Genomic DNA, 13075 nt, shown 5'->3' on the forward strand with positions numbered 1-13075 from the left:
GTCCTTACCCAGGCTACATAGACAGAAAACAACAATGCTTTATTATGTACTAAAGTTGGTTTCAGTCCCAATCCCATTTACTTGACATTTGTCTCATGACTTCTGAGCTGTAAAAGCACAATTCAGATTTTCCTGCATCTGGAATCATTCAGCGGGCCACACACACATACAACAAATTGTCTGCTGTTTTGGATTTTTAGGTTTTTCAACTCTGCTGCACGTCTTTGAACAAATTTGTTACATAAAATATTAAACCCCTGAAAAAGTTCATTATGTTTTTTTAGTGGGGGCTTAATTTATGAAAATCAAATTTTAAGTTTGGAAACAAAATTTGTACTTATTATCATGGTTTCACAAACTCAGCCAATCTGCACCACCAGGACTGTTTTGGTGCAATGATGAGCTCAGCAGGCAGCCAAAGCAAAAAAATAATAATAATAACATTACATCTGCTGCTCATAGGTGAATAACATCGCCTTTTTAAATTTAAGCCTTGCACATTTTACTTACCGTAAATGGAAATCACCTCATCTTCACACAAACCTCTAATCTTCCCAAACATCATAGGTTAAATTTGACAGATTTTCTAAAAAGAATCCCCATAATCTACTGTTATCTGTAGCTCACATCTGGTAGCAAAACAATAATTTTAGTAATTTTCAGTCACAGAAATCACAAAGTGAGATATAAACGTGTCCTCGGAGGAAATATGGGACCTCTGCTAGTTCATAAAACCAACTCATTAACAAACTGGTAAAAGTCAAAACCAGTAAGTGGTTGGAGCACATGGAGGAGACCTTGGGTGAGAGAAATCAATGGTGGATCAAACGCACATCTAACACTTGGTGACATTGAGAATTGACGCTGCAGGTCTGAGACTTTTACTCATCAATCTTCTGTTCTTAAAGGAGAAACCAGCCGTGGCTTGGATAATGTTTTACCCCCAGTCTGGGAGGCTGCGTACATCCAAACAGCGAGACTATTTATAACTTGAAGACTCATTATTTGTCAGTGTTCATTAGGCTGACACCATGTGTTAAATTTGACTCGTTTCTGTCTTGCGGCCCCCTACCAGTCTTGGCATGCTTGTCGGCTGCCATTCAAAGACACAAAGCTAACCAGGCAGGCAGGCAGGCGTCTGTGTGTCCCTGCCTCTGTTTGAAGTGGCTGATCTCTGATCCCACGTTCCTCTCTGATTGGGACAAAGTCTGTCTGTGTATGTGTGTGTGTGTGTGTGTGTGTGTCTGTCTGTCTCTTCCACCCCAAACCTTTAAAAGCTCTCTGGAGAGAACCATGCAGAGCACAGTTGAAATTAAGTTTTAATTTTGATCAAATCTCCACACCACTGTACACATTGTACACAATTAAGCCCCCACAACCACCTCACTCCCTCCAGGCATGTTGTGCTATTTGAGCACACCTGCGACGCGCATGTTTCATTTTCTACGGACGTTATGTAACTACTCTCCCTACAGTTTACATAGGCTGCATCTGTCAGTTATGATTGAGCACATGATTGAATAGGCTGACTCTGAATAGTTCATTAAGTCCTCATGTTGCAACTCATTTATTTACAAACAGAACAGGTTACAGTGAAACAGCCATGTTGCCAAAATGACTATTAATGTAGATAGGATTAGAGGAAATTAATTTGAACATTTAATTGTACCGTGGATTGCACCTGCATGTGTGATTGAATTCACCACTAATAGAAATATTTGATTCACTGCAGAGAACAAGGAGCTCTCAATCTCTCAGGTGAGGGTTAAAAATTAACTAGATGTGGAGACTGGTTGGATGACATGAAAACATAGACTGTAAAAGTACCCAGCATGGTGTTAAAAACAAGCAAACAAAAAAATAAACATTAGGTCTGTGTGTGTGTGTGTGTGTGTGTGTGTGTGTGTGTGTGTGTGTGTGTGTGTGTGTGTGTGTGTGTGTGTGTGAGCTTCTGACTGGGAGGCTGGCAGAGAGGCAGTGATTATAGAGTTAATGATTTATAAAGCAATTATTAAATCAGCTATTTCATTATAGATGCATGGAATATGGATCTAATGTGAATGCGTTGTTCGTCTGAGCCAATATAAGAAAGGGCGTTCCACACTACTCCATTACCTATCTTATCTCGGTGATAGAAAAGGGAGATGCCCTTGACAATCAAAACAAATCATCAAAGTTGGACTGAGAGTCTTGATGAAAGTATCGTGGTGAAGAATGTCCAACAACAAACATTGATGTGGCAGCTTTCTTCAGCATAGGATGCGCCACCATCCATGACTATGTAATTATCCATATGCGACCACCAATAATAATAATAATAATAATAAAAGGAACCAAAAACGTGACAGTTGAAAGTAAAAAGTTTAGGTAAAATCTAGGTCGTTATAAAAGTTATGCTATGATCTCACAAGATATAGGACTCCCTCTGGCACCGGGACTTCCTACTAGGCTACACGTATCACTCCGCTGAACAGGTGTTCTTAATTAGCGCCACATCAACAGTTTCCCAGATTATTACAAAGTTTGTTGCACTTAGATAATAAAAAAAACAAAAAAACATGATAATTACAAGGCGCGAAGAAACGGGGAACTTCACCACACCTCGAGGTAATGTGTAGACGTCGGATTATCGAGCTGGTTTACAGATTTGAACAAGGCCTACATTTGAACGGCGCTAGAAATTAGCTAGTGCAAAAGGCACATTTTGGAGATCAGTCTGTTCAGGTATTCAGTACACTCCCTCTCCTGTCACGCTTGTATGTTTTATTTTTATTGTGCCAACATGCAGCGCAGGCCCTGGCCAAATAATGGCAAAATATTAACAGCAGTATTTTCAACTCCTAAGTTTTTCTCTTTTTTTCTTTTTTTTTTTTTTCTTGCAGTCATGATGTTAACCTGTTCTTTAAACTAACACATGACCTTTCCCTCTGTTTTGTGCCATAGGGAGCTATGATCTTTGGTTTCATGATTGTAATGGTATAGCCCTCATACTGATGTTTGCAACAGGCCACTGCCTCAAAATCACTTATCAACCAGAACTGAGAGCGACAGTGGGGTTCTTTCAGATGAAAGCTTTGAAGTGTAATTATTCAAAGCCAATGCTATCTGACTGAAACCAAAGAGGGGAGGTTTGGACACGTTTCTGATGTATAGTAAAAGCCTGTAATGAAGAGAAGACAATTGAGACAAAACTTGTGACACACTCTGTTGTGTATAATGCTCTTATTTTGTCATGGGCTGTAAATCCAAACACAACCCTTCTCCTCCTGTCACCCCTCCCTAAGCGTAGACTCCCACTCAGTCAGACTGTGGCATGTTTACTTCAGCTCAAACCAAACGGCAACCCTCACAGCTCAGTCAACTCTGAATCACACTCTTTGAAACAACACAACACAAACCAATTAAAATGTACCCCCTAAAATACTGTTATGTGTAACTGTCAAAATGAACGCTTGTGTTTTCCAAACAACACTTTCAATGGGGGGGTGATAGAGGGAGGAGAATCACTATTTCCATTTGACTCCAAGTCTTAATTCAAGTGTAAAGTCAATTAATGGCCGGGCTCCTCCACAGAATTAGTGATAATCAAAATGATTGTTTGCAGCTCTGCATTCAAGTGTTTGTGTTTAACAGGAGCCTTTTCAAGATAAATGAAGACGAGGTACCAAGATGGAGAAGAGAGAATCTGAAAAACAGCCGTCCATCAATGCCAAGGTTCTTTCATCGATCGAAAACAGTACAGACTCCGAATGGAGAGAGTGGAGGGCATCAGGTATGCGCACATGTACACACTCTCACTCGAGCCACTTTATTTCACACACAGACCATTTGCAAGAAGAACCAAGTATGTTTCACAAACCTTTGAAAACGGTTGAATTTGTTAATTTGTATATTAGTTTGTATGCTAATTTGTAATGCCCGAATCTTTCATTATAAAAAGAAAAAAATACATATTTGTATTTCTAGTATTTTGTATTTTTAGTATTTTGGTGTCTGGATGGTTTGATGTTTGGTTGCACTCAGGCAGCTCCGTATGAACTCATCCTATCAATATCTCGTCTGATCTCTGTTTGTACATTTTGTCTATTTGGTTTGTGATGTCTGCTTGCTCTGTTTGTCCCACTTTGTTTAGACAAAAGTATTTACAAAATAAGTATCAGTAATACAGGTCAAACGTATTGAAAATCCCTTGTCCTTGTTGTTTTACATTGTCATATCATACTGATGGAGGAAAAAGAAATGACGTTTGCAAGTGAAATCTGAATGCCATACACTCATGTAGTCCTCTCCTCTAACAAATGTAATGTGCAGCGTTTGTCAGGGAATGTCACTTCTCACCTCTCGGTGCAGATAATTCACTTACAATTAATTGAAGTATTAATTGGAGGAGGAAAAGCGTCTCCGCTTTGAGCAATAAATTGTTATTGCTGAAATTATATTTAATGGATTCGTAACACTGGTTTATGTCTGGTCAGTACTGAGAAAATGTCTGTTTCCGTGTTTGCCCGGAGGCTGGGACAGAGCCGCCTGCTGCATAATCCTGGATTTGGATTTGAAAAGTCCCCCTTTTTTTTTAAATTCTGTTTTTTAAATTTTTTTTTTTTGTGGTTTGGCGCATCTACCAAAGCACAAGGTTGACTGATTTTCATTGAACTCATGCTGGCCAACACATTAGGCTCTTCTTACCTTTGTGCCTTTTGAGCTACAGGAGCTCACTGTCAGGAGCGGGTATTGTCCGCTGCCTCAGCCGGTCCCACATTCCCTTTCTCTCGGAGATTGTTATTTGCTGAAAATGGCTGACAGAAAGAGCCTTATTCCGTCTGACATACCATGCTCCTCATACCTTGTGTACCACAATGACTCTCATCTTTCTTGGACTAACATTAATAACTACACAGTACCTGTCTTGCTCATAATAGTAGCACCAGTACAAAGATATGTATTCTGCTGCTGTCAAGAGATGGGGGATAGAAATGAGCTTAGTTTTTTTTTAAGCTGCCACAGTCTCAGATTCAGTGGTATCTCAGACACAGATCAAGTCATCAGGAAAGTTCAACATTATTCTCTTCATGTTGCATATGTTGACAGATATATTTCCCTCCATTTTAGGGTTTGGGGGCATATGGGTTCAATTGTATCCACAAAAAAGGAGAAGAAAGAGCGGTGCATGATTTTCATTAACAAAATACTGCAGGTCTCAGAATCTGAAAATGTCAGCTCCTGAGTCACTCAGTGAAGCCTGTATATGAAATGTTTGATTCTGTGTACAACAATTATTAACACTGAAGACAGTCATGACAACCTATAACTATGATTTGAGCAGTAAAAACATTATATAAACATCTGCAGTCACATAGATAAACACTCTGGGCTTCTACATGGAGAAGCAGTCGTGGCTGTTACTGGTAATATACATATAAGGAGTGTGATATATGGGGAGGAATGCACATTGAAAATATTACTGTCTATGATATCAGTGTTTCTGATCATTATTGAATTTTTAAGGTGCATTTTCAGATGTACCACAGTTCTGAGTTGGCTTCTGGATGCATTAAATTCACTCACTGAGGCGTATACCGTATGAAGCCCTGAGCAACAAAATCAAGTCCACAATTAAATATAATATTGCAGTGAATAAGGAAGGAGTATCTGTGCGTTGCAGCCACTCCACAGGTGGAGGTCGGTGCTCTCAGGAAGGACCAAAAACTTGAGGAAACGAAAAGAGGAACCTGGAGCACACGAGTCACTGGTGATGGAAATAATTTACTTAGTGCAGAAACAAGACCAACGTTTCGACGTACAACGTCTTCATCAGGGTCAAAAAAAAAAATGCAAATAATATTGCAGTGATTTAATATAATTTCAGTCATTAAAATGTCTTGTTTAAAGCAGAAGTAAGTGGTCCGGTCGTTTTCGCTAATGCTGCGTTCCAGGCAGGCTTTTGAAATCGTAAATTACAGCTTCAAGTCACAACTTACGACTTTGTAGCGTTTCAGGCAACCCACTCGTGTTTTTCCGACCTGTTTTACCGGTGAAAGTCACTATAACGGCCACTCGTAACTTCTGACCTGTGAACTCGTACCAGATCGAACTGGTACCACTTCACGGTCGGAAAAATACGAGTTTCCTTGAACGCACCATAACAGTCCTCGTCCCTACGTCGCCACATTCACGGCGTTCCTTGGCTGCACACACAGCCCTGCATGCCGTTCTCTCTCCTCATTGGATAAAAACTGTAGGATACGATAAATGTTTTCTCTTCGGCTCAGAGCAGAGGGACTGAGAGACCCGTGTTTCAGACCAAACACTCTATGTAAGTGATTGCTGTCGGAAGATATAACTATTTAAGACTTATATTAACACAAATATATCACTTACTTCTGCTTTAACAGCTAATCTTAACAAAACACTGACACACCATAGGTTAAATCAGTGGTCTCCAAGTTGTGAGATGAACTGGTGGGTTGTGGAAAGCTGACAAATATTTTGAAAAATGTAGATAATGTTGATTAATTGATTTTGTTTATGTATATAGTACATATCTATCACAGGGATTAGGATGATACATCAGTGATGGGAGCTTTAAAGTTGTTGCTAGCTTGACCACTTTATTATTATTGGGTGGTTTTTGAGTTTTTCAGGTGTGCCCTGAGTTGGAAAAGGTTGAGACTGTTTAAATCTAGACACTGACAGAAGTAAGGTGAGTTATCACTGCTTGGAGCTGGGGTTTGACCCCTCTCACTAATATTTTGGAAGTTCCGGAAACCATTTTAACATTGCTCCACACAGACCGGGGAATTTCCCACAGTCACCATTCTCAAAGTGCAGGGACCTGAGCTCCACACTGCTCACTCAGTCTGACAGTTAAATTGCATTTGTCCAGCCCCTTAAACAGATACCAACACACTGCTGTTTCCATGGCCCAGTTTCGGAGGAAGATGTAAACACTCAGGGCGACAGTTTGGCTAGTTTGGGGGCAAATGTTGCGGGGGTGAGGAGTGTTTTTAATAGTTGGACAGAGAGGAAGCAGAGGAGGAGGAGGGGAAAGGGGTGAGAAATGGACAGGGACAGGTACATCGGACATGATGAAACAGGGACATACGAGGGCAATGCCCTCGACCGGGAGAGAAAGGTAGAGTGGCGCCTGCTGAGGTGAATCTGTCCGCCGTGCTGGTGCCGGGCTTTGTTTGGCCAGAAGATTACTGATAGCCTCAGTGGCACAGACCTGAACACACATGCTTGGAAAGCCCAGATCTATAAACTCTCTTTTTACATTTTTAACTTTTTTTTTTAATTCTGTATTTTTTTCTTTGTTGTTGTCTCTCATGCTTACACATTCGCAGAGAGCGGATATATCTACAGGCAACCAGTGTCACATTCATATTCCTCACAAGCTGAGTCATGCTTTGTGAAACACTGCAAACAAAGTTGAGTGGAGATGATGTGCTTGTCCAAACTGTGGACTGAGGCTTTCTGTCTGTCCCTCGGCCTTACACACAGGAACAGAACCTCATAAAGTATAAGATACTGTCATATTCTCTCATTTAAAGAAAAATAGTATGGGCAGCATCCAACAGATGTGGAGCCATTCATGGTTGTATTTGTTGACACTAATGTTGTGGTCATCCAAAACAAGCACACAGGCCAGCAGGGTTATCAGTGAACGAGACAGACTGACGCAGGGGTCCTGCGACATGTTGTGTCACTAATTGAGTGAGCACAGGCAATTTGGAAAGACTTTGAAGGTATAATGAGAATTCAAATGGCCCCTGATTTTATCAGCGTGCACAGCCCACCGTTTATCAGTTTGTCCCTTTTTTTATTTTGCCTTTTTGTTATTTCATTTCCACTGTTATTGATTTTCGTATTTATTCCCAGCCTAGTGCTGCTGTTTTCTTGTACTGACAGGTTAATTAATCTTAAGGTGTTTATCGCCGTGTGTGTGATAAGGGGAGAAATCATTCTTATAGAGTTTTAAAGTTGTGGGATTTTTTTTCTATGCAGTTGCTACCAATCAGGATTATTATAATTATCACTGTCATTAAATACACAGCCTTTTCATTTCACATTTTCAAATATCTATACAAGCAGTATCAACAGTTGCGAACAGCTGTGTGTAAGAAAATGAATTAAAGAAAAGCAGATGCTCTTTGTGCTTTTGTGTCATGCATGTTCAGTTTTGCAATATAGAAGAATAATGCAATCAAGTACAAAGCATAGAAAAACAATTATTAGAGACTATGTTAAAGATATAACGTCCTGAAATATAATGCTCTAATATATCTGCTGTGTTTGGTTTTGTTACAAGAGAAATACCTGAACTCAGGCTTTTTTTCTTGTTCAGGTGTGATAAACCATCAGAGTCACTCATCAGATTGTTTTATTCATCTTTAACTAATGCGCACTGAAACACCTTGACTCTCAAATAGAGGATTTTAATCCTGGCTCCTATTCTACTGCTCTCAAAGGGATTTAATTTGGTTCAACTGCAGGTTCCTCTGTATTATGCAAAAACTGTATGTGTTGAAAACGAGGGGCTAATTATTCCATTTGAGAGGTTATAATTACATCCTTTAGACTGAGCAATGGATATTCCAAAGTGTCTCCCTCTCCTTAGTGAAGGATTTCCTGGGTCGAAAACAAGTGCAGCTCAGTCAGCCATGCAATACATTGACCCATGCAGTCTTGGCCTTTGCTGTGGGAATTTCCTATGCTCCCTCCCTGTTTGCTCCTGGAGAAGTCACATCTACTAATATTAAGCACAGCAATAAGAATCATATGGGTCTCATGTACTGTTTAAGAAAAAAAAAAAAAAAAAGGAAGGAAGGGAAAAAGAATTCTCCAGCAGCAACTATGTGAAAGTGGAATATAAGTGGAACTGAGCACTCTCTGTGCCAAGTGATTTAATTTAAAAGTTCAGTTGGTATGATACTGCTGAACAGGCAGTGAAGCCCACAGTCAAAAAATAGATCAGAAAATTTCCCCCATTGTTGCAGAAGTTCGAAGAGGAGAAATGAAGGGGCCAAAACTTCCCCACGGAGTTAGGTAACGGCTGCCAGGAATGGGCTGGACCTAGTAGAGTGATGAGGCAATACTTGGTGTGTATAAATACCAGCACGCTCTGCATCCACTCATCAGACAGTGGGGGGACTCAAGAAGCATCCGACTGGGGTCACTGGAAGATCTGAAGAAATCCACTTGCCCAGACAATCACCATCCATCACTGGAGCTGAAGAACAAAGACGCTGTCGAGCACCTCAGTGGCCTGACGCCCATGAGAAAGAAGACCTATCACCTCTAATCTTCAAAGGATTTAATAACTAAATCATTTAAACATCCTCTAAAATGAAGGCATTCAGCATTGCAGTTGCAGTGACACTCGTGCTCGCCTTTATTTGCATTCTGGAGAGCTCTGCTGTCCCTTTCCCTGGGGTAAGAATTTGGCTTAAACTCACTTCATTTGCGTATTACCTATAAATGTTTTGTCGGGATGCTAAGATGTGGCTCCTAAATGTGCATAATTCATTAACAGGTGCAAGAGCTGGAAGAGGCAGGGAGCAATGACACTCCAGTTGTGGCACATCAAGAGATGTCAATGGCATCGTGGATGGTATGTTCAATTGACTGGATGAATTAAGCCAATTACTGCGAGCAAATTAAAATTTAAGTGGCTCTGTTTTCCCCACGGATTACCTCTGGTGCTCTCTCTCCACACAAGGAGAGGATGAAATGCTGGAGATGAAACACCTTGTCTCATGTCTGTTGTCTTCCACACAGATGCCGAATCACATCAGGCAGAAGCGCCAGAGCCACCTCTCTTTGTGCCGATGGTGCTGCAACTGCTGCAGGGGCAACAAGGGCTGTGGCTTCTGCTGCAAGTTCTGAGGATTCCCGCCACAACTTCGAAATATTAATTTATTTTTCCTTTCACCTTAACATAGGAAATGACCTCTTCTTTACTTCTTTCTCCGATGCATTGTCTGCGAGATACACTTTTTTGTACTAGGTATGATTCATGGAAGAGCACTGGAAACAAATGAGAAGCTACTCTGTGTATTTATTTTGTATGTTTGTAATACTTTCACCCTGAAACCCTTTTTATAAAGTGAATGATGTCAATCCAAGACTGTTTCTACATCTTTAATAAATAATGACCACTTAAAGCAAACATATTTGTTTTTGTCATTAAAGAAAAGAAGCATTTTAGATGGAAGAAAGGATCTAACAGTTAGGGCATAGACACTCTCATCATGACTTCACCTGAGATAATTAAAGGAGATTAACAGAGTTTGAAGTGTTGTTTAATGTGCGAACTGTTGCAACAGAGAAGTAGTTAGTTGTGAAGTCTTCAGATGAGTGTATCGGCATCATGCCCCCTGCTTGCTAAGACAGTTATTGCAGCATGCGGTGGTGTAGTGGAGAAACAGAAATACTCATGAAAATATGTAGTCTTCTCTAATTTAACACTAATACAAATAAAAAAAAATATTTATTTGTTACATTGTCAGACTCGGTGAGAGTGTTAACATGTAACCTTCCTCGTTAAAATGTGATCAGTGAATGTATACATTATTTACTCTAATTTCAGGAGTAGAGAGGAAGCTGTTATAGGATGTCATGTATCATCAGGTATAACTAAGCAGTGACAGACATCACATCTAGAAACTCGAACTTTATCCACAAGAAAAATGTGGACAACAATCATTTGATCTCACAGCCAGATTGATTAATGAATCTCTCTGACAAAAACAAAAAGAAAACTGCAACTTTCTTCCCCTTGTTTAACTTTTGTTTATACCATAGAGTTGCAGTTGCAGTTGACAATGTTTTTCCATGTGGTGTTACTATGAGTGATTAATACCTAGACAGTCAGTTGAACACACTGAAGCAGTGACATGTGGACATGTTCAATAGTCCTCCAACGAGCCAGTAAAACAACAAAATTAATTTAAGCACAGCATCAATAATAAAAATCCAAATGTTTGATCAGATTCCATCAGAAGAGGTGATAAACTAAAAGGTAGAACAATATTTTCTAAACCCTCTTTAACACCATACATTTAGGTTACACTTCATCAAAGCTATTTCCTGTTGGTGCTTAGTGCTGTCTGACAACAGTCCAACATCTCCCATAGGTGCTCAGATTGGTTGATATTTGGTGATTGAAATGTGACAGCCTCTCCACCCATGTACGTGTTTGATTCTGTGTGTGGCTGCTTCTATTGCAAGTTGAGTGTGGCAAAGGCTTGAACATGGGCTCTTCAGCAGCCTGCCAGGCTGTGTGTTAGTGTTTTTACAGTGAAAACATCAAATTATTCATGTTCATTAATTGTTCATTTTGTCTCTCAAGTGTTTTGATTTCCTAAAACTAGCATCTTAATCACATAAAATAAACAAAGTAGTTAAATCAGCTTTCTTTTAATAATGACACAATGGAAACACTGCAACAAGACACAGAGTTACTTGTAGTAATAAACAGAGAATTATCTCCTGAATCTGCAGTTTTACAAAACTTTGTAGAGTTAGAGTCGCTTTGCTTTCTGACCCTGTAATTTTCCTGTTCTCGTTCCCTTTCAATCAAGCAGACAGCTATTGTCAGAAAAATGTCTCTTCAGACTCTGTGTACACTGCTCTCTCAGCACCAACAACAGAAAACAAAATAAGCTTCTAGCTGGCAGAGCATTTAAAAAATGTCTCCCTCAGGAGTTGGCAGAGACCAAAAACAGAAGTAAAAGAGAGAAAATACTTGACTGCGGGATGTGAAGAGTTAATTTTGTACTCAAAAATTGTATCCACTGCCCCCAACTGGTCAATTAAATAATTAGAAAGATTTTTTTTTTTCATAACACTGATGCTATGTCCTAGTTGTTATTACCATCATCATTATAATAATAGCATACAAAGTCCTCCAAATGAATCTTCTTTGGGAAGTGCAGCACAACATCACAGCAATAAGCCGAAAACAACACTGAGATAAACTATGACCAGGAACGAAAGTCCTATCCATTTCAAGCCACAAAGCATCCCGTTTATTATTTCCCCCACAGCAGACTGTGTATGTATAAGCATGAGAAGCACACACACGTTAATACACAAACACACATGCACAAAGAGCAATTGACTAATCAGTCACTTCTGACAGTCATTTTCATCATAGTTAAGGCCTCATGATATAGGTGATTGTTTTATAAATTGCTGTATCTTCTCTATATTAGCAAGTCATCTCACATGCCACGCACACTCAAGAGTAATATTAAGTAAGTAATATAAGAGTAATATTTATCATAATCTAAATCTACCATAGCAGCCATTTATAACTGTGTCTGTCATTGGCACATGGCTATAGTTTTTGTGCATGTGTGTTTTGGGTACATTGAAATCTACTAAAATAGAATAATAAAAAGTAGTACACAACAAAATTAAATACAAATGGACAAAAAGGCAGAAGAAGAGCCTAAAAAAGGAAATTCCAATTTAAGATCCTCTTTTTAAATTCAGCTGATAAATGGTCATCATCCTGCTGTGAACCTGCAATATGTCACTTTCAGATAAGCTTTAACTTGAATTGTCTGCTATAATATTTTTAAAAGCTTTCATGAATCACCATTATGTTTTATCAACAAGCAGCTAGCTAAGTAGAAAAATGATTTGTTCTCATAAAAATATCATAGATAATCACATCAAATACAGAACCAACTTGAGAAAAAATAACCCCATAATTTCAAGCGATTCATCAAGAAAAACAGCATAGGCCCTTTTATTCATTTACGTGCCTGGTGAATTGAGGAATCCATTGATTCAAAAAAGCTTGAGTTTTAGAGTTACTCAAAATTAGCCCTGTGTGTTGTGCCCTCCAATAATTTCATAAGTATTACAGTAAATAAACTCGAAGTTATTCTAAGAATCAAGTTGCAGCTCACGGTCGACTGCTGCATACTGTAGTGTATTAATTACAATAGAGGCACAGAGCTGAACAAAACCCTGAAGTGTTGAGACAAAGCTCAAGTTCATCCAATAAACTTAATAAAGCCAAGACCTGGCCTTTAATACATCCAGGGAAAAAAAGAGTCATCAA

The 13075-nt window shown here is 39.3% G+C and overlaps 2 protein-coding genes across 2 annotated transcripts in view; both read left to right on the top strand.

Moving 5' to 3' along the window:
• The first annotated feature begins 3615 nt into the window (after positions 1 to 3615).
• Positions 3616 to 13075, top strand: part of iglon5 (IgLON family member 5) — a 147041-nt gene continuing 137581 nt past the window's right edge. The window contains exon 1 of the mRNA XM_085802343.1: positions 3616 to 3772. Coding sequence (XP_085658469.1) covers positions 3670 to 3772 — 103 coding nt within the window. The 5' untranslated portion in view covers positions 3616 to 3669. The remainder of the gene's footprint in view (positions 3773 to 13075) is intronic.
• hamp (hepcidin antimicrobial peptide) lies at positions 9328 to 10168 on the top strand. Its single transcript, XM_085802349.1, has 3 exons — positions 9328 to 9432; positions 9533 to 9610; positions 9778 to 10168. The coding sequence occupies exons 1-3, from the start codon at positions 9346 to 9348 to the stop codon at positions 9883 to 9885; spliced, it is 273 nt and encodes a 90-aa protein (XP_085658475.1). The 5' UTR covers positions 9328 to 9345; the 3' UTR covers positions 9886 to 10168.

The sequence above is a fragment of the Trachurus japonicus genome, chromosome 16 (assembly GCF_045865225.1).
Source record: "Trachurus japonicus isolate A0001 chromosome 16, Traja_1.0".
NCBI classification, from domain to species: Eukaryota; Metazoa; Chordata; class Actinopteri; order Carangiformes; family Carangidae; genus Trachurus; species Trachurus japonicus.

Bases quoted from the DNA above. Each gene is read 5' to 3' on its own strand.
- hamp (XM_085802349.1), top strand. From the start codon at position 9,346: ATGAAGGCATTCAGCATTGCAGTTGCAGTGACACTCGTGCTCGCCTTT. The intron at 9,433-9,532 runs GTAAGAATTTGG...ATTCATTAACAG, and splicing joins CTGCTGTCCCTTTCCCTGGG to GTGCAAGAGCTGGAAGAGGC. The intron at 9,611-9,777 runs GTATGTTCAATT...TCTTCCACACAG, and splicing joins TGTCAATGGCATCGTGGATG to ATGCCGAATCACATCAGGCA.